Genomic DNA, 22,460 nt, shown 5'->3' with positions numbered 1-22,460 from the left:
AAGAAGAAGAAGAAGAAGAAGAAGAAGAAGAAGAAGAAGAAGAAGAAGAAGAAGAAGAAGAAGAAGAAGAAGAAGAAGAAGAAGAAGAAGAAGAAGAAGAAGAAGAAGAAGAAGAAGAAGAAGAAGAAGAAGAAGAAGAAGAAGAAGAAGAAGAAGAAGAAGAAGAAGAAGAAGAAGAAGAAGAAGAAGAAGAAGAAGAAGAAGAAGAAGAAGAAGAAGAAGAAGAAGAAGAAGAAGAAGAAGAAGAAGAGGAGGAGGAAGAAGAAGAAAAATTGCTAATACTGACACTGAAAATTCAGAAGCCCGCTTATAAGGTAGTTGGGCTTGGGTTACTCCTTATATCCGAGAGCTCTGTTATAAGGAACCTCGGTTATAAGGAGTAAAACATTTGGTCCCCGAGCGCTCCTTATAAGCGGGCCCGACTGTAATAGTTTTTGATTGATGATTATGTTTTGCTTGGTCCAGTGATCGAGTAAAAACCAACAACTGCAGAGAATGTAATTTTGTTCGTGCTGTTATATATACATTAAAACCTTTCTTAACTGGGATTTTCCCTTGAAATGTGCTGACATTATAGTGTTATGATCTATTTTGGCTTATACTGCACTACAGGGAATCCGGGTTACTTTCACACACAGTTTATTCCATAAAAAAGGCCGATGTATCAGGACTTGAACATTCATGTTAATGTTAATGTTAATATTTTGCCAGGGATTCTGATGTATTTTGCTTCCTACTGGTGACACCCCAGGCCCTAGTGGAGGACGATATTTTGAAGTTGGCCATAAACACGAACTGACAGGCCCGGCATTATATTTAGTGGTAATGCTGACACAATTACGGAAACCCCATTGCATCCACGGCAGTTTGTTCTATCCTCTTTAATGACTGTCAGGACGGTGCCAAACCCCTCTGGGTAATTGCCTGCCTGACAGAAAAGCGCGCAGCGTTATCTTCCCATCCACCATGCAAGCTGATTCTTGAAAAGTAATAGCACTGCACCCATTCCACTGCGCTGGAGAATAGCTCGCTGCTAACTATGTCAGTAACCAACTTGGTTTTAGTGTTTTACTTTGGAAGGGCAGCATGACAGAGTTGATGACAGGCTTACAATAACTACCCCTTGGAAGAGTTCAGCATAGCGGGAAAATAATGCAAGCAATTGAGTGTGTAACCTATATGTATTTATATATACTCAACAGCACTGACGTATCATTATATACCCCCCGCAGGTTAGGGGGAAGAATTTACCCGATGCTCCCCAGCATGTCGTAAGAGGCGACTAACGGATTCTGTTTCTCCTTTTACCCTTGTTAAGTGTTTCTTGTATAGAATATAGTCAATGTTTGTAAAGATTTTAGTCAAGTCAATGTTTGTAAAGATTTTAGTCAAGCAGTATGTAAGAAATGTTAAGTCCTTTGTACTGGAAACTTGCAATCTCCCAGTAAGGTAATATATTGTACTACGTTGCAAGCCCCTGGAGCATTTTTTTTATTAGTGCTTTTGTAAACAAGAAACAATTAACAAGTGGCTCTATCCCATCTCCCCCCCCCCCCCACCCCCCTTTCCCCGTCGCGATATAACCTTCGTGGTTGAAAACGACGTTAAACACCAAATAAAGAAAGAAAGTACCATTATATGCAATTGATTCTTATTTTGAATACGAAGGCCATTTTACTGCATATTGCAGGTGTGGTGTTGTATTCTGCACACGATGACGGCATTACAGATTGCAGGTGTAGTGTTGTATTCTGCACACGGTGACGGCATTACAGATTGCAGGTCTAGTGTTGTATTCTGCACACGATGACGGCATTACAGATTGCAGGTGTATTGTTGTATTCTGCACACGATGACGGCATTACAGATTGCAGGTCTAGTGTTGTATTCTGCACACGATGACGGCATTACAGATTGCAGGTGTATTGTTGTATTCTGCACACGGTGACGGCATTACAGATTGCAGGTGTATTGTTGTATTCTGCACACGGTGACGGCATTACAGATTGCAGGTGTATTGTTGTATTCTGCACACGGTGAAGGCATTACAGATTGCAGGTGTATTGTTGTATTCTGCACACGGTGACGGCATTACATATTGCAGGCGTGGTGTTGTATTCTGCACACGGTGACGGCATTACAGATTGCAGGTCTAGTGTTGTATTCTGCACACGGTGACGGCATTACAGATTGCAGGTCTATTGTTGTATTCTGCACACGGTGACGGCATTACAGATTGCAGATGTATTGTTGTATTCTGCACACGGTGACGGCATTACAGATTGCAGGTGTAGTGTTGTATTCTGCACACGGTGACGGCATTACAGATTGCAGGTGTAGTGTTGTATTCTGCACACGGTGACGGCATCACAGATTGCAGGTGTATTGTTGTATTCTGCGCACGATGACGGCATTACAGATTGCAGGTGTATTATTGTATTCGGCGCACGGTGACGGCTTCACAGATTGCAGGTGTATTGTTGTATTCTGCACACGGTGACGGCATTACAGATTGCAGGTGTATTGTTGTATTCTGCACACGATGACGGCATTACAGATTGCAGGTGTATTGTTGTATTCTGCACACGGTGACGGCATTACAGATTGCAGGTGTAGTGTTGTATTCTGCACACGGTGACGGCATTACATATTGCAGGTGTATTGCTGTATTCTGCCCACAGTGACGGCATTACAGATTGCAGGTGTATTGCTGTATTCTGCAGGCGGTGACGGCATTACAGATTGCAGGTGTATTGTTGTATTCTGCACACGGTGACGGCATTACAGATTGCAGGTGTATTGTTGTATTCTGCACACGGTGACGGCATCACAGATTGCAGGTGTATTGTTGTATTCTGCACACGGTGACGGCATCACAGATTGCAGGTGTATTGTTGTATTCTGCACACGGTGACGGCATCACAGATTGCAGGTGTATTGTTGTATTCTGCACACGGTGACGGTATTACAGATTGCAGGTGTATTGTTGAATTCTGCACACGGTGACGCCATTACAGGTTGCAGATGTATTGTTGTATTCTGCACACGGTGACGGCATTACATATTGCAGGTGTATTGTTGTATTATGCCCACGGTGACGGAATTACATATTGCAGGTGTATTGTTGTATTCTGCACACGGTGACGGCATTACAGATTGCAGGTGTATTGTTGTATTCTGCACACGATGACGGCATTACAGATTGCAGGTGTATTGTTGTATTCTGCACACGATGACGGCGTTACAGATTGCAGGTGTATTGTTGTATTCTGCACACGGTGACGGCATTACAGATTGCAGGTGTATTGTTGTATTCTGCACACGGTGACGGCATTACAGATTGCAGATGTATTGTTGTATTCTGCACACGATGCCGGCATTACAGATTGCAGGTGTATTGTTGTATTCTGCACACGATGACGGCATTACAGATTGCAGGTGTATTGTTGTATTCTGCGCACGGTGACGGCATTACAGATTGCAGGTGTATTGTTGTATTCTGCACACGATGACGGCATTACAGATTGCAGGTGGATTGCTGTATTCTGCACACGGTGACGGCATCACAGATTGCAGGTGGATTGCATTCTGCAATCTGCAATTGTATTCAGCCAATAAACCCCCGTCGCCTGAGTAGACCTTTTTATTTTACGCTGGGACAAAAGTTCCAATTGGGCTAGTTTGAGTGACACCACACACGATGAATCAAGCATTGAAGAAACATTTCTCACTTCAGTTTTAGTTAGGGCAGTAATTGTTGTAGTAGTTTTAAGTTTATCGCGACGATTGTTTATTTGTAAAGAGTAGAGTAAAGTAGCTCCCGTAATGTGATTTATTAATTGTATATGCTGTTGGTGATAGGGAATGCAAACGTGTTAACTGTCATGGTCAGCTAATGTATTTAATGCAAGTCAAACGGTGTAAAATACAGAATGCATGATATAGCACCATGATGTGGGTGCAAATTATCATGAGAACCCAACGTTTGCGTGACCGTCTATAAAATAAACAACTAAAATGTGTGTACTCAGCAATGTTGTTTATGCTGAAATAAACATAGGGCAACATCCTTTAAACGTAAGGGGCCTATCTGCAATGTTTTTAATGCTGAAATAAACATAGGGCAACATCCTTTAAACGTAAGGGGCCTATCTGCAATGTTGTTAATGCTGAAATCAACATAAGGCAACATCCTTTAAACGTAAGGGGGCTATCTGCAATGTTGTTAATGCTGAAATCAACATAAGGCAACATCCTTTAAACGTAAGGGGGCTATCTGCAATGTTTAAGTAATGCTGAAATAAACATCAGGCAACATCCTTTAAACGTAAGGGGGCTATCTGCAATGTTTAAGTAATGCTGAAATAAACATCAGGCAACATCCTTTAAACGTAAGGGGCCTTCTCTTCTTCTTCGTTCGTGGGCTGAATCTCCCACGTACACTCGTATTTTTTGCACGAGAGGAATTTTACGCGTATGACCGTTTTTTACCCCGCCATTTAGGCAGCCATACGCCGTTTTCGGAGGAAGCATGCTGGGTATTTTCGTGTTTCTCTAACCCACCAAACTCTGACATGGATTACATGATCTTTTTCGTGCGCACTTGGTCTTGTGCTTGCGTGTACACACGGGGGTGTTCGGACACCGAGGAGAGTCTGCACACAAAGTTGACTCTGAGAAATAAATCTCTCGCCGAACGTGGGGACGAACTCACGCTGACAGCGGCCAACTGGATACAAATCCAGCGCGCTACCGACTGAGCTACATCCCCGCCCTGTAAGGGGCCTATCTGCATTGTTTAAGTAATGCTGCTTAAAGATGGTGCTTCTTGTGCCTAACATTGACTTACATTTTATTCAAAGGATGTACACATTTTGAATTTGTTTATATTCTTTTCATGCACAAATACATTTCGGCCTTAGCCATAAATGAGTTTATGATAAAGCGAAAGCAACCTGCAAGTGAGCCGTTTGAGAAGGGCTTAAGCAAACAAGTCATTCTCAAACGGCTTATCGCTATTCAGTTGGCGTTCTATTCCATTCGATCTACATTTCCAGGAACAACAGACAACAGAAGCTGAAGGAAAAAACCCACCCTCCATCCCCACCTTGTTTCATTAACCATTGAATTTGCTAATGAAATAAGTCGAGAATGTGTTTGACGTACTTAGTTGTAAGCAGTATTTTACACATTTGTCAGCAGATGTTAAAGATGTTAACATTGTTGTACACATATCTGCCAAATATGCAGGGAATTTATGTTTAGGAAGGCACGGTAGGCTATGTCTAGGAGTCTGCATATTTCGCAATTTTAAACTATTATTTGTTGCATTTCTTGTCACCTGGTACAGTTGGCGGTAGATAAGCATGGTAAAGGCCGGGGGACACTGCATTCTGCTGTATTTTGGTAGATTGTTACCGGACTTACGCAGGGTCCACAGGTGAGCCCAAGCGAACCACGGGATGTGGCAAGCGAACCACGGGATGTGGCAAGCGAACCACGGGATGTGGCAAGCGAACCACGGGATGTGGCAAGCGAACCACGGGATGTGGCAAGCGTAACCACGGGATGTGGCAAGCGAACCACGGGATGTGGCAAGCGAACCACGGGATGTGGCAAGCGAACCACGGGATGTGGCAAGCGAACCACGGGATGTGGCAAGCGAACCACGGGATGTGGCAAGCGAACCACGGGATGTGGCAAGCGAACCACGGGATGTGGCAAGCGAACCACGGGATGTGGCAAGCGTAACCACGGGATGGGATATCCCGTGGCCGGTTCGGGACCCTGCTCCCTCCAGATCTAAGGCCTGGGGCTGGTAGCAAAGCCCCGCAAAACAGCAGCATGGGTGCCGGAAAGCAAGCATATGGTAATGGTTTCACACCCCGACCATGCTGACTCAGGGGCAAATGAAGGTTTGCAGTGGATCTCAGACCCGTTGTTGCCAGTTAAACTAGGCCCAGCTTTTGGAGGGATGGAATGTCACAATAAAGCAGTTACCCCCCCTTAGCCATGCTTATCTTCCGCCAATCCGTGCCCATTTTATGCCAAAACCTTTACCTATGTTGATTTATCAGTCCAGTAAAAATGAACTTGATCATAAGGCTTGTGTTTCATTGATTATCTCCCTTTAGCATGATGGGGGATATTTGTGTTGCATGGTTGTTAGTCTTGTCATAAAGTCAATTAGCACACACCTCAAAAACGTCTGATAAAATTCAGTCTATTTACTGTTTGGGTTGTTGTTGCTGACAGTGGGGAGATTTGAAAACGTCTCTTTATAAAATTCAGCTTAAACAACAACAAAAAGTGCGTTATCACAACGATCGGACTTTTTAACGTTGTTAAGATCAGTCACACAATGACGTGTCATTCTGAATCACACACAGTTTGAATTGAAAATGAACAAGCTTTCATGTGATTATCTTTGTTTCATGACTGTTTTATTACAAACTAAATGTTATAAAAGAGAAACACAGTGTGTCCCTTATAGTGCGATTGATTATAATTATACTCACCGTCTTTTACTTCTGCATGGACACAATGGTTGACCCTGAAACAATACAAGTCTTCTTCAGTCCTTTAATGTTAATACCAGTACTTTGTAGAGACATAACATATCATTCAAACAACAAGTATAATAATTCAAGGACCGTAGGTGTAAGTGCACTTGTTGCAACCATGCGTCAGGAGAAAAGTGCATTATCAAAAGCAAATCCAATCATGTTGATTGTTTAAAAGCCCACTCCACCTCACAGGTGTACAGGCTGATGACAGCAATACTTAACTGATGAATCACGCCCGCGATAGTATTCAACAACTTTAAATGACACGTATAGGTCACTAGAATTCCTAATTAGCACGTGTAAACCAACCATACGTTCTTGTACTTTACTCAAAGCCCTAGCCATCGGGGGCCTTGTGACCTAATTGTTCTATGACCCATCGAGTCGGTTGCGGTTTCAAAGCGACTCTAGATCTGCACTAACATTTTATTGTGTACCTCTTGATATAATTATACTAGAGAAAGGGAGAATGTACGTTCTGGCTCACTGATTCCGACAGACCCTAAATATTAACCAAAAATAGGCTTCTGGACTAAACTTTTACTAAAATGAAACATGCGACAAAATCAGAAAATTACTGCATAAATCCATACAAAAAAAAATACAGTAAAGTAAGGTTGTTTTGAACCAATGCCGGGTCTGTCGGAATCAGTAACCCAGAACGTACATTCTCCCTTTCTCTGATACAACGCTAAATTTAGTTTCCATTGAAATATTAATCCAATCTGCCCGTCGCAGCCAAGCCCAAGACTACCGTATTGATCTGGTAAAAACAAACAGTCATCCTGCAAGCTAGTCTTCTATATTCCTCCAATGGCAAGACAAGATTAAATCATGTGATAGCAACAGTTACGTCACGTCCGCCCACCACTTGGTGTTGATAGTAACATAGCCTGGTGATTTTGTCATTTCATTCCGGAGTCGCCAACCGCGCAGTTGTGTTTTCTGTGAGAGAAGTGTTTTTACTGTCACTATATTTGCTAAATATTTATGTCTCAAGATAGCATTTCTGAAGAATTAGAGAGAGAACTTCTTCCTCAAGATATGGATCAACAAAGCAGATGGAGTGTAGAACAACTTGGTATCATTGAGGAGCATATATTTCATCATAATAATTATGTTGATGTATTGAATAGAATGAAAAGAGAAGGGCCATCAGAAAGTAGGAAACTACCTAGATTTCTCTCCCAACCAAAAAGAAAACTGACATCTCTGTATGGGGAGCAGGTAAAAAAACGAAAGGTTATGTCACCAGAAGAACTCCATCAATACTTGCAGTCAAAAGAGGTTGATGTGAGTAAGACAGTTAGGAAAGAAGTTTTCTTTTTTTCCTCAGAGAAAATAGGGTCATCAGATGCTGCTATTGAAAAGCTGAAGGAAGGATACAGGCAGATTCAAAGACAGGAGGCCACCAGTATGTGTTTTAACCTTCAGTATGGTTCTCTTCTGGATGCATCTTTCAAATTCTTTCAGGAAGAAAAGGAACGAGGAATTCACAAAAACAAGTGGGAAGAGTGGTTGCAGGCAAACATTGGCATCTCACCAGCTTATTCACGCAAACTGAGAGAGATTGCTCGTTTGCTGAAACCATACTTTAGCAGGTTTTCTACAGTTGGTCTGTCTTTCATTGAAATCTACTCTCTGAGAAAAGATTTGAAGACAATGTTTGAAAGTAATGAGGAGATCAGAAAATATTGGACTTCTCCCATGCAAGAACCACTACAACTCCAAACACGATCCTCTCAGGTAGAAAACACTCAGTTGTGAGAAGTCAGTCACGGTTGAGTAGAGCGCTCCAGCCTGGAGCGCCAGGTCTTTGTATTGCCTGCTATTGATGTTTCTTCCAACCCGTCACTACACTCAGTTGTGAGAAGTCAGTCACGGTTGAGCAGAGCGCTCCAGCCTGGAGCGCCAGGTCTTTGTATTGCCTGCTATTGATGTTTCTTCCAACCCGTCAAACAACTTCTAAAGGCTGCCTTCGGGCGGCCGCCGAGTGCACTTTATGCAAATGACTTGTTTATTGATTCAAGCTTTGACAAGTGTACTTGGTGGCTGCTTTGAAACTCAACAAAGCCTACTAACTCCCCTTTCACAAACACTTCCCAAACGCAAGCAACGTCCTCTCCCCCGCTGCAGTCAAAACAAAGCTGTCATAGCGGGTTTTCCCGATTGACAAAAATTCTTATTACACACTCAGACTATTTGGAGTCGCGTTATTCTCCAGTGCCCAATTGCATAAGAATATTCTGGTGATGAATAAACGCGCTTTGTGTCATTAGCATCTAAAGATTTCTTGTTTACAATAGTTGTGTTGATCTGATGAAGCGCGGAACTGATCTTGGGGTTGTCATGGTGAAACACTCGCTTCTGAAACAGTGCTTCCTTGTAGTTATCATGCGATATGCTCGACTTTACAACCTGTTTGCTTACACCCTTTGCTTTTTTAACCACCCCTTTCTCACTTGCAACACTGTACATCTTTGCACGCAATCCAACATACTCCTTAATTATCTTCCCATTCATTTCATCTTTCATCTTTCCAATAACCTTCTTGTTAACATTTGAGTGCAATGGTGATTCTTTAGGGTAGTCGCAAGTGTCATAAAAAGAATCTTTTCCTTTTACTGCAGGACTTTCAGCTTCTAGATCTTTGTAAATGTCATCCGCTGGAATGTCAAGTAAGAATGAATCTGTGTCTGTGTAAAGTACTCTCGATTTGGGATATCTTGGTTTCAAATAATCATACAAAAACTCAAGCATCAACAGTTTTGACAACTCTAGCACAGTAAAGCCTATGAATACTGGTTTGTCAAGCTTGACTACAAGTTTTTTCATTAAGATACCATACAGCTGTTCATGAAAGTATTTAAAGTCTTGATACTGTGGTTTGGATGTCAGCTTGATGGCCTCATTTTCTCTTGTAACAAGTCTAACATCCTTTCTCTTGTGTGGGTTTTCCATTGTCTTACCAAAGCAACTGTTGTTCATCAGTTTAAAAAAGTCTTTCTCTGATGCATCAGCGGCTTTGGTTCTCAGTTCTGTGTTTTTCATGATGTAAGGTTTCATAAACTGTTCTTGATCAAATAAAATTATACGATGAACAGCCTTCAAAATTAATCCATGTCTAATGTAAAACTGTAACAGTCTGTAGTGACACACATACTTCTTTTTGTGAAACAGATTGGGCACCAGCTTTGGAGGTTCTCTTGGGTTTACTTTTAACCTCTCAGCCGCTAAAGGATAATCATTATGTAGATCATGAAGTGATAGTGGATAGTCTAAGTCAACTTCTAGTATCCATCCCTTTCGACTGTCTGGGCCTGCTTTTAATATTGTCAGCACAACACATTGTGAAAATGGTCCTGAATAGATCTTAAAGTTCCGAAGTGGAAGCGTCTGACACATTGCCCAACCATACAAATTGTTTGCATCTAGATACATGATGTAATTAGAAGGTTTCATAGGATCAAAGTCGTCCAAGTATTTGTTGTTGGCTTTGCAGTAATTGTGTGAAGCCATACTGATTCCTCCACGTAGTCCATTTTCAATCATCTGAAGTGTAGGTAGATCTGATAGCAAGTCAATCTTTACTCCTGTAAATCTAAGAAATGCATCCCAGCTCATGCCTGGTGCAGATATGTAATGTGAAGGATCTAGATTGTAGTGCTTCATACATGTTCTTCTGTAATTCTCAAATATATCTGCAAGTAAACAAACATCAGCCAACAAATATTGATCATGATAATCACCCATTGTATTACATCCTAATTTATTCCATGCAGTCTTAGCGTGTTCATAGTCTTCGTCACTTATACCTTTACCCTTCAGCCGTGAGAAGTAAGCATCCTTTGGTGGTAACTCATCTTCATCAAACCTCTCCCACGAATCCATGTATTCATATGGATAGACTCCCTTTCTAACTAAGTCACTGTCAAAGTACTTACATGTGATTGGGAAAGCAGTTAGTGATGAAGATAAAGACTCAAGTGTTCCCATCAGATGTTGAGCAGAATCGTAGAAGTGTAAACTATTCAGAGTAAAGGCCATGTACTTTTCTGAAGACTGCGCAATGCATCTTGCTTTGTATTCATCAGTTACTGCCTGCATGATCAGATGTGAATCATAACCGCGCAAGTTATGGAAGAAGATTGGAAGCTTCCAAGTCTTAGGATCAAACTTTAATTGTAGATTACATTTGCTGTGTGCTGCTCCTCGGAACTGCCCACTTACATGATCATGATCTCTTACTATTGGATTGTCTGTGTTTGGTGTTAGACTTTGTTCGCATATCCAACACTGTGTGGTAGAGTTAAACTGTTCTTGGTCTTCAGGTTTCATAACAATGTCTGAAAGATTCAGTTGTTTGGAGCAGTCATTTCGCACTTGGTTCATTTGCTGTAAGAAGTTCTTTGCTGCATTAGGTCCTCTGTACAATTGCGGTTTAGAATGTTTACCATCTGAACTAACAACAATAAATGCATATGAACAGACTTGATGATTACTTAAAGTTACTGTTTTAGGTAGGTCTTTTGGTAAAGGTCCTTCATATGGCACAATGATAGATTCAAAGTCAGCATAAACAACATAAGGATTTTTCTGTAGTTTGCATACATTCTTAAAATACACTTTGCTGTCTGGCGGCGGTGTTGTTAACTTCACGACCGCATCATCAACGCTCTTACAATGTTGCTTGTGTATAAGTGCTGCATGAATTGATGGAATACGCAAGAGACATCGCCTACAAAAGTCTTGTTTACTATTGTGATTGCTTGTGCTCGCCATCAGTCTACTCATTGTACGAATCAAAGTGTAATGATATTTTACACCATCAGTCATTAGTAACATGTCAACATGGTTAGTATCACAATCACCAATCGTTGGTGAGTTCTTTGATATTCTGACTGGTTTCAGTTCATCTTCCTCATCCCACGTGTAAACATTTACGGTGATGGGTTTGTTTTGCTGTTCAAATTTGTCAATGCTTGTAATGCTGACAGGAAATTCAATACCAGTAAAGTTTAGTTTATTTCTGTATGCATGATAGTTAGACACTCTTTCTGCATTTTTCTTTACACTGTACAGTCTTGCCAGAACACACCACATAAAACATTTGTCATCATCATTCTTTATGTTCAGCACAGCACGTTTTTTGACAAGAGCAGGAGGTAAAGGTATGTAACTTCTACCTCTGATGGGGGCAAATTTACTTAGCTTCAATTCTATTTTTAGAATTTCACCTTCTGACCATCCGGATCCTTTCATCTTTGCATCCTCTGCAGCTTGCTCAAACCGTTTCATCATTTCATCTGCCCAGTTTCCATTCAATTCTGCTATAGAATTAAGTGCTAGTTGTCTGGTTGAAACATGAACTTCTAGCACCTCATCACTGACTGTTTTGTATTTTATTAAACTGACTATCTGCACTTTTACTGGAGGTTCAATCAACAAATTGTTTGGAATTTGTTCAATGGCGTCTTGCACACTGGACTGCACATTTTGAGGATCCGTTACTTGTAATTCAACGGTGTCAAATACTGTCGATAAAGATTCTAATACAGAGTCTTCCATCGCTGTGAGTTTGATTTTATAACTCAAAATAAAAATATAAATTAAAAAAATGAAGTTGCAATTCTTTCTCAGAGCTTCCATTTTTGTTAACACTATAAAATCTGAAATAAAAAATCATTTAACATTTGTACCACGTGGAACTAATTGTAATTCCTCTTTTACAAAGGCTCTTTGCGGTGCTGGTTCTCTCAAGTAATATATAGGTGGATTTGTCTCTACTACTCTCTTGATTTCATGAATGTCAATACTCCAGATTGGATCCGTTGCACGCTTCCTGCTGTCACCCTCAGCTTCACCGGGTGCATATAAATATCTGACTTTCTGATTGAAAGGTAGTAATGCCACTGGTGTTGTTGACTTTGGAGCAACAGGTATTGTTTTCTGTTTGATTGCATCAACTGGTCTTAACCCTGTAGCTTTAAATACCTCCAGATTCATTGCTCTAAGTACTGATGGTAATCTTTTGACCCATTCAGTGTTACGCAATTTACTTTCTGTGTCCAAAAATTCCTGATGGTACTGATATGAAAACAGTTTTTCTGCCAACTGTTTGTTAAAGCTCTCAACAATAGCCTGTGACCTGTGGTTTCCTGGAATACCTCTCTTCACTGTAACATGATGTTTTAAAAGAAGCTGGTTGACAGCTCCTTTAAACTCCTTACCATCATCGCACTGAATCATTCTGGGATACTTTAGTGGTCCACGTCTGTAAATTTCTTGCAGGGCAACAGCTGTAGCTATAGCACTTTTCTCTGTCAACGGTTCAGCATCTTTGTATCTTGTTGCAACATCAACTACAGTCAGTGCATACTTATATTTCTTCCTTCTGACTGTGTCATGCGGTAAATACAGCAGGTCTATTTGATGAGTGTCATTCGGTTTAATGTTAACAAAGTGTGGTCGTGTAATTTTTCTTGGTGCAGGTAAATAGATCTGCCAAACTGCCTGCTTTGACAACCATTTCTTTGCTATATCTTGAGAAACACCTGCTGCGTCACTGAGCTTGTCAATGGCAGTTCTTCCTTTCCAGTATCCTTTTGGGGAATAATATATTTTAGATAACAAAGCATCACTCATGGTTTTTTAAATGACAGAATATTAAGATTTGACAGCACGCGCAATAAAGTAAACAACAGCCATACCAATAACAATGAAAACAATCTCGCCCACCTTCTGCTCTTCTGAAGGCTGATAAAAGTCACCCAGTTTTGGAGGAGCACTTGTCTTCATTTTCTTTCCAGTTACAAGATAGTATTCTTGAATGGCTGCATCAACATTGGCAAAGGTTTTGTTTGCATGTCCTTGCTGCCTGAGTTTATCATTCATAAAGTCTAACTGCGCAATTCGTTTCTTCTCGTATTCATCCTGTGCTTTCGCCAGTTGTTCCATGGCTTTGTTGTGCCTTTCCCTCTCTTCACCATTTTGCAGTTTAGAAAACAAATAGTTGCTGCCAGAAAATGCAAGCGCATTTACAATCGCACCTCCCACCATCATAACCAAGCTAGCCATTTTATTGTCTTACATGTTTATATTTTCTGGAATAATTCCTTGCTTCACCAAAAAGTCTTTTGTTGCAAAGGAAGCTGTCACAACACCAATTAGTTTAGCACCGTCTTCGAAGTCTAACTTTCCCAAGTCGGCTGGTTTCATTCTGAGGAGACTTTTACCCAGCATTGTGTAACCTACACTCAAGCCTCCAATCACTGCAGCGTGATAAACTAGATTAACTATTGTCTTTTCAGAACTCATTTTTATGTTATCAAAATTAAAATATTAAAATTATTCCATATGAAATGAATCCACTGCAGGTACTACTGTGGGCTTTGTTATTGTTTGTACTGCTTTGTTTGTTGGTTTTGGTGTTTCTGATTTTGGTGTTTCTGATTTTGGTTTTTCTGACACTTTATATTTGCCTTGCCAAAGTTTGTAAAGCAAGTATCCACCTCCTCCAACAACAGCTGCTACAGCTACTTTTCTGTATGATAGAAATGAAGATTTTAATTCTTGATCAGTTTGTGTGACCTTAGTCACTTCAGGAATGTTTGGTGTCTGCTCAACCTCAGACATAATGTTCTGCTTTGCCTTTTGATTTAACTTTTTTTGTCTGTTCCATTCGGCTAGTTTTTTTCCTGCTTCTACTCTACCAGGTTTCTTTGTCACTGTGTTCACTTCTGGTATTTTCGTCTGCTCCACTGTCTGCTTCAACTGATCCGTCATCTTTTTTATTCTGAAAATTAATGTGTTTGAAAGTAATTAATCCAGCAACAAATGGTACTAATAAAGCACCAAATCGATAATACAGGCCACAGGCAAGAGATTCGAGGGACTTGGAAACAACAGGGTCATGAGTTAGATCATGTGTTAAGTCTTCCTCCGAGTCGAGAGGTGTAAAATGTCCAAAAATCTTTGTGTACAAACCTATAACAGTCTGTCCAATACTTCTAACCATCTTAGAACCAAGCACTGATTCATACCGTCCATGATACTTTTCTATATCTTCTGAGGAAAGATGTTGTACTTCTTCCACAGTTAACTGCTGCCCAAGGTAGTGTTTTGTTTTTCCACAAACAGCAAGTGAATACAATCTTTCTTTTTTATCAGGTATAGTCCTACTGTCACAGATTTCAATATCTGTAGCAGTCTGCATCAGCAATTCATCACAGTTCATTTTATTTTGATGCAGAATAAAATTAAAATCTAGTAATTAAACTTGAGTAAGAACTTAGGTAGGAACTTAACAAGAACTTAGGTAGGAACTTGAGTAAGAACTTAGGTAGGAACTTGGGTAAGAACTTAACAAGAACTTGTGTAAGAACTTGAGTAAGAACTTGGGTAAGAACTTGAGTAAGAACTTGACAAGAACTTAGTAAGAACTTGACAAGAACTTAGTAAAAACTTGAGAAAGAACTTAGCAAGGATTTCTACAAACATACATACTGAACTGGTTGATCAGTTTTTAAAACCAGTTTCGAGTGCTTAGAAGATTTCAGATTATTCTTTATTCTTTCTCTCTCCTGTTTGTTTTCAATGACATCATTTTCTCGAAGGCACTCTTCAAAACTGTCACGGTCCTTTGAATAGAACAATGTTATTGTTTTGAGTTGCTCTCTAAAGTCTTTCAGAACTGCATTGTATTTTTGTGTTAATATCCAAACTGATATTAATGCATGTCGTCCACTGAATGCAAGCTTTGCTAGTGCACTTTTCTTTCTAACAATGTCACGTTCTGCTGCACAGTCATCAATAATAAACAGTGTTGGCGTGTTCTGAAAAAGATCGAAATAATGCTCCAAGCAAACATTTAGACGATCAGAAGGATTTACAATAAATATATTTTGATCAGACCATATGAATTTTCTCTCCTTGTATGTTCTGTTATGCTTTATGGTTGGACAGAATATGACTATGTGTTCAAAGTGATTTATGTAAACAGTCTGTAATAAATCCAAAACATATCTTGTTTTGCCGCAACCTGTTGCCCCACAAATCAAAGAACAGTGTGGATCTTTTGGAAGAAAATCTAGATACTTCATTTTAACACGTTCAATAAACAATATCCTGTAATCTGCTTTCAGAGATGTTTAACTGCGCATCTGACACAACAAACACGTAGATCTTAACTGATTTACTACTACTCCCTACTTCCTTTTCAATTTGTATTGTGATTCCTTCTGATCCGTTTTCAATTCGCCTTCCACTTCCATGCAGTTTGTTGTCGTCAGTTGTTCTGAGATCCAGCCATAACGCATATTTATTTGTCAAGAAATCTTCTACGCCAACACCGTGTAAATGTAGATCTTTAGCCACAAGATCAGATGTTGGGTCTTTCAATCTTCCTCCAGTAAAGTACTTTCTTGCTTCATCATAGTGTTGGTATGGCAGCATGCCAGATGCAAATATTTGGTTTGGCTGCCCTTCAATTGTGCAATATACTCTATTGATTAGTGGATTGTAAAACTTTTCTATTTGCCTTTCATATGAATCTTTTGGTTCCTCAAACAACATAAGTATTCCCTTCATTGACCTAGCTGGTGTATTCAAGTTAATGTTCCAGATTGGATCAGCCTGGCTTTTTGAAAGTGTACTGTGATTCAACACTCTTTCATAATAGATAGGCAGCTTAGAACTGTACTGATTTTCTATAAGTCTAGCCAGTTCAGGATGGTTTACAACATCAAACTCTAAAGAAATTCCAGACACCTTATACTTTGCTTCCGGGTCTTGTGAAAGCATAACACGATCATAACTATTGAAAGTCAGGTCGTATGACAGCCTGTCACGCAATGCTCCTTGATAGAAGGGAGGATGTGAATTTATGAGTTCAAAGTCAAGTGGAATACAAAATTTGTTTCCAAAAGCAACATTGACAGCGTTATCTTTTTTGTTGTCAGCTTTATCTCCTGCTCCTATTCTAACTTTTATCCCATTGTCTGACTGAATCCCTTGAAACACTCTGTTTGTCTTTTCATTGTCAGTCAACCAATTATCTGCATAAACTAAAAATACATCTGCATTATTCAATGACATCACTTCCCGCCCTTCCAGTTTGACAGTAATCTTCCTCACAATTGCTCTTCCTACATTATAAGCCAAAGTCCTATTTTCATCTGAGCCAGATTCTAATTCTAATTTGAATGATAGTCTTACAGTGCCTGGTACAATAACATCGTTCTTACCTAGATTAGGAAACCTAACAGTAAGTATTTCATTCTGATCAATAGTAGAAGGATTATTTGTAACTATAACTGTTTGCCTTATTCCTTTTACCCCGAGAGGTTCTTTCAGCCTTCTGTAAGGATCAAGAACAGAACCGAACGATTGTGCCATCTTTTTTTATTTTCAAAATAAAAAATAAGTTACAAATGGCAGAAGGTGGATTTGAAGATTTATTTGAGCCAGCGGACGACATGAGCGAAGCAATCCCTTTGGTTCCCTACCATCATTCACTGCATTATGAGGTGGCACGACATGAACTTCTGGAAGGTAAAGTTAGAGATTTCTACAAAAGTTTAGGAGAAGAACCTGATGTTTTAGATCCAAACCAGTTCAAAATGGAAGCAAATCATTTATATACAACTAGCGATAAAGGAGAAAAAGTCCAACTTACATATAAATCTAATCCTGCTAAGTTTCTATCAAAAGTTTCACTAAAACAAAAACTTACTGCTAATCGACTTAGGCAATTAGATATTGTGCCTAGCACACGGTCATCACCTTCCCATGTTGTTTCCTTACTTCAACAAGCAGAACTAGGACTACCAACTGCTACTCAAATAGAATCTGTTCCATTGCAAGATCTTAATAAACTTGCAGATGAGGCTGATCAACTTATACAAGAGATAGAGACTTCTTTTTCTGAGGAAACTTCACTGAAGACTCCACATGAACTATTACCTATGAGAGAAATAGAAGCCCTTAATCAATCACTACAAACCATCAGAGGTGAAATAGCAAATAATCTGTCAAAACTAGGTCAGCTGGATGAAGATATAAACAAAGAGAAACAAAAACTTGCTGATGCTGATGATTTGAACCTAGAACAAGAAGTAAAAAACAGAATTTCTAAGCGTTTAAAAGATTTGCAGGAGGAGAAAGCCATAAGGTTAGAAGTTCTAAGTAACAATAGAGAACAACTGAGAACACAGGTCAGCAGAATAAAAAATACAATTCAAAGAATCCTTTACGAAGACACAACTCTTGCTGAAAGAATTAGAACGCTTTTCAGAGAGCAGGGAATCACAATAGCTAGTATACTAACTGCGTTAGGATTTGCAATAAGCACATTAGTGTTAACACTCACAGGTGGCACTGTCACACCTCCACCTCCACCTTCACCTTCATCTCCATCTGATCCGGGATGGGTAAAGAAACAACTCAAACACATTGCAGAACTATTAAAGAAACTAGCAGCAAAAGCTTTGGATGCACTTCCAGGAATCATTGGTTCAATTGTTAGCTGGCTGTTATCTTTTGCAGGTAAAGTTGTTGGTTTCATGGCTGAACATCTCTGGACTCTAATAGTTTTAATTGCAGGTGTTCTGCTAACGAGAATAAAGCAAAAGTAAGCCTACACCCACTCCACCAATTACTAGAGCAGTCTTCTGCGATTCATGATCATCACTAATACTAACAGCTTGATCATCACTAGTGACAGAATGATCTTCACCTGCAGCGTGATCTTCACTTGTCACGCTTTGTTTCTGTTCATTGTGATATGGCTGTAACATCGTTCTGATTTCTGAATTCAGTTCTTCACCCTTTCCAAGCGGCAGGGTGTCACTAGCAATAATGATTTCATTGTTATAATTTGTTATTGTTCCAATCTGCAGCTGGAGATCAGAAGGTAACATGTAAAGGCCGTTACCAACAGCAAAGTCAACTTTTGATCTTGCATAACGGAGAGAGTCTTGATACCTTTTGATGCTGGAAGGCAGATCAACTGCAGAGTTTATGACATCTTCTAAATTTGATAACAACTGTTTCTGTGCACCAAACCCTGTGCTTGTTCTCATTATGTTTGATCGTGTCTGTGCCTGCGAGCCTAGCAAGCACCACGCATATGTTCGGATAGATTCATTGATCCTTTCAACACCTGATCCAGTGAAACCTTTGCCGGTGTCTAATATAAAAGTAGTCCATGCATTGTGGTGCTGTTGTTCTATTGATCCTAACTGTACCTGCACATTTGAAGAAAAAGATGTATGACCTGGCCAGTAATCAAAATTATACCTCCTGTGGACACCCCATAAATATAGTGTTCCCATGCCATGGTTTTTGTCTTGCTTTTGCCTAAAGTCGGTCTTAAAATCTATATTGAATTCATTGCAGAGACGCTCATACACTTTCATGTTTATCCTATTGTTGAATGGGTTCCAGCTCTTTTCATGCGGCATTGGTGCCTGAAGTTCAGACAAGATTCTCCTGCACTGATAGTAAACGTGAAATGTGTACACACACTTTGTCAGTAAGTTTGAATTATTCATGTGGTCTGCATAGGACACTCCACATCCTGTGGTTGCACAGAATATTGCAAAGTTTAACTGATTCTGATAGAACTGAATTGGGTGAGAGTTCCACATCTTTGGAACACTATCATTTTTGATTGGGGGATTTAGGTAAGAATGGAATGGGTCAGGCACTTTAACGCGAATGGATTGTGTTTCTGTTACAGCAAAGTCCAACTCATGGAAAGAAATAGTCTTTGGATTGTAATATGGTCCAGTTTTGTATTTAATGTCTTTGTTGAATTTATACTGAATCATTTTTGTTGTTGAATAAAAAATGTTTATCACACTAACAAATGTGAAGACTGGTGTGCCAGTTAAACTTGCAAACCCTATCAACAATCAAAATGGAGGAATGAAAGTTGCACTGCATGAAATTATGTACAAGGTTACTTGGTATAATATCAGTAAAAAAAAGAATAACAACTGGGTTAGAATTAATGGTAAAACACATTCTGTAGAAGATGGTTACTATGACTTCTGCACTTTAGAGAAAGAATTGTTTGCTCCAGTAGGTATTACAGCGAGTTTAAATCATGCAAGTCTCATTGCTACTCTTACTATGCCCAAAACTAGAGAAGTAAACGTTGAGTTTCCAACCAAACTCCTTGATATGCTTGGAATTACAAAAATATACAAGGGAACACGTCCCATTGACATGGATGTTAACAGTGTACTGTTTGTTCACATGAGAGAGCTTAACACATCCTATAATCTGTTTAATGATCAGCGTTCTGATCTGCTTAGGATTCTTCCACCGAGTGATGCCTCTTTTTGTAAAATGCACGTGCCAACATTTAAGACACTTCAGTTCAAGGACTTGGAGGAAGGGTGTCATGAATTCCTACACATTGATCTGAAAAATCAAAGTGGACAACCAGTTGATTGTTTGTTTAACATTACATTGGAAATAGTTCCATAAAATATTGAGTATTAAAATGTCGAGTGGACCTACAATAGCTTATCCTGTTGCATGTTCAACTATAGAGTTGAAAGATTTAGCAGACGCTATCGACTTTGAGAGCAATGCTGAAGTTGGTGCAGTGTATGCATTCGAGTTTACAGACACTGGTCATTACAAGAGAAAGGAAATCGACGATGAAAAGAAACCAAGATTCCTCAAACTAGGTCAAATCCGTGATGTTAATGTACCTGATCCAATTGTCGATGACACATTCTACATGTGGAAACATCAGAATAAAAAATGGGTACTTAGTCCTGTTATAAAAAAGATTGACTGGGAAATGAAGTTTGAATTTGTGAGTCCATACACTCTTGTTGGAAAAGACGACACATTCCGTAAGTCAATCAATGCTAAACCACTAATTGTTAGCCTTGTTCCTGCGTTTAACAGCAGGGGAGAAGTTGCAGTTAAACCTTTCCATAAGAACAACTATCTCATTCACAGAAAACAAAGTGTTGAAAAGGACGCTGACACCATTGTCGATTTTATACCCAAGCTTCCAATAGGGCAGAATGCAACTATGATATTTGATATAGTTGTCAGGAAAAGGGAAGAAACCACAAACACTGTTCTAATGAGAGGAATAAATCTCAACTGGAGACCATTAAATGTTGAAGAAGTCAGAGTATTTATTGCTGTTCAAAAGGATTCTAACACAATAAAGAAACAGACGTCAAACCAAAATGTTGTTGTTAACGCAGATATAAATAATTTAACAGAAATAAGAAGTATTAATCTTACTTATCTTGATTTGATTGCTTTCTACTATACAGATAAGGTGTTAAGCAATGAACAGCTTCAAAGCTTAGCAGAAACACTGGCCAGTGAGAATTAAGATAAATATTTTATATTTTGCATTAAAAAGATGACTAGCAGTGTGAAGCTTTATCCTAATATTGATGAAAGTGCAGCAGAAAGTCAACAATTCAGACTGGCACACATTAGTAATATACAAAAACAACTAGAAGATGAATTAGAAAAATATTCTCGCGCTAGACGTAAGTACTCAACAACTTACAACAGCCTTTCTAATGCCAGCACTGGTTCTACTATCCTTGCATCAGCTGCAGGTGTAACGGGAACAATTCTGTTAGCTACCGGAGTAGGGACTCCAGTTTCTCTAATCCTAGGTGGTGTCGCAGCAGCAGTTGGTGGTTTATCATTTATAGCATCAGCTATAATGAAACAAATTGTGAAAAAGCTTGAAAAACACGAATCCATTTCCACTCTTGCATCATCAAAATTGTCTAGCCTAAAACTGTCTATCAGTAAAGCACTTGAAGATTCAAAAGTTTCTGACGAAGAATTCAAACAGATACAAACAGACTTTGATGACTACAAAAGTAAGAAAGCAAGTATTCAAACAAAAACACGAGCTGAATATAACAAGCCACTCGATATAGAAGATCTGAAAAAGCAGTTTTTAAAAAAGGGGATTCAAATAGGACGGGAAGAAAAAGTAAAAATAGAATCACTTGTAAAGAGTTAACTATTCGTTTAGACAGTCACATTGCATGTATCAGATATAATTCTAACAGTGAAAGAACATATGAAGTAAAGTTTGTAAATGAGAGAGCGTATTGAGCTTAAGAATGTTGTATAAGAGAAAGGGAGAATGTACGTTCTGGGTTACTGATTCCGACAGACCCGGCATTGGTTCAAAACAACCTTACTTTACTGTATTTTTTTGTATGGATTTATGCAGTATTTTTCTGATTTTGTCGCATGTTTCATTTTAGTAAAAGTTTAGTCCAGAAGCCTATTTTGCGTTAATATTTAGGGTCTGTCGGAATCGGTGAGCCAGAACGTACATTCTCCCTTTCTCTATACTACCCGTCATAAAAACAGCAACAACAGCTAGGTAGATGCGTTTGAGTGCACATCTTTTTGATACTCAGACCTGGGAACCCCTGTTTGGCACCTGGTGTATTCTCAAACAAACTTGGTGTATGTTCAGAAAAGTGAGCGTACTCCACACGGCATTTGAACATCAATGATTCAAACATGCTTTAAATGCGTCTGTCGCACCGTTAATTAAGTTGACCAATACATTAAAAACCAATGTTTATTTTAATGTTTACTGAAAAACAAATGTAATCATGTGTCAAAATACCGGATCAGCTTCGGGATGCGCTTCTGAAGACAAGTAGTCCAGGAACTGTTCTCCTCGTATTGTTTGTTCACTGACCGTTTTGATGGTATTCTAGACAATTATGCGTACACAATACGGCGAAACAGTATGGGTTCCCAGGTCTGTATATTCAGCAGATATAATTCCTCTACATGAGGTAGCCTTTGTACTGTAGAGGTCAAAAGAAACGCATTGTTATTTTGATAGCTGGTTATAAGTTTATTGAA

At 39.4% G+C, this 22,460-nt stretch overlaps 1 protein-coding gene across 1 annotated transcript in view; it reads right to left on the bottom strand.

Moving 5' to 3' along the window:
* Positions 1–22,460, bottom strand: part of LOC138950076 (transient receptor potential cation channel subfamily M member 5-like) — a 173,067-nt gene that overhangs the window by 25,614 nt on the left and 124,993 nt on the right. Inside the window, exon 13 of the mRNA XM_070321854.1 lies at positions 6,519–6,553. Coding sequence (XP_070177955.1) covers positions 6,519–6,553 — 35 coding nt within the window. The remainder of the gene's footprint in view (positions 1–6,518; positions 6,554–22,460) is intronic.

Source organism: Littorina saxatilis, linkage group LG16, assembly GCF_037325665.1.
Source record: "Littorina saxatilis isolate snail1 linkage group LG16, US_GU_Lsax_2.0, whole genome shotgun sequence".
Taxonomy (NCBI): domain Eukaryota; kingdom Metazoa; phylum Mollusca; class Gastropoda; order Littorinimorpha; family Littorinidae; genus Littorina; species Littorina saxatilis.
Note: the sequence above shows the minus strand (reverse complement) of the source record. Positions and strands in the feature narration are given on the sequence as shown.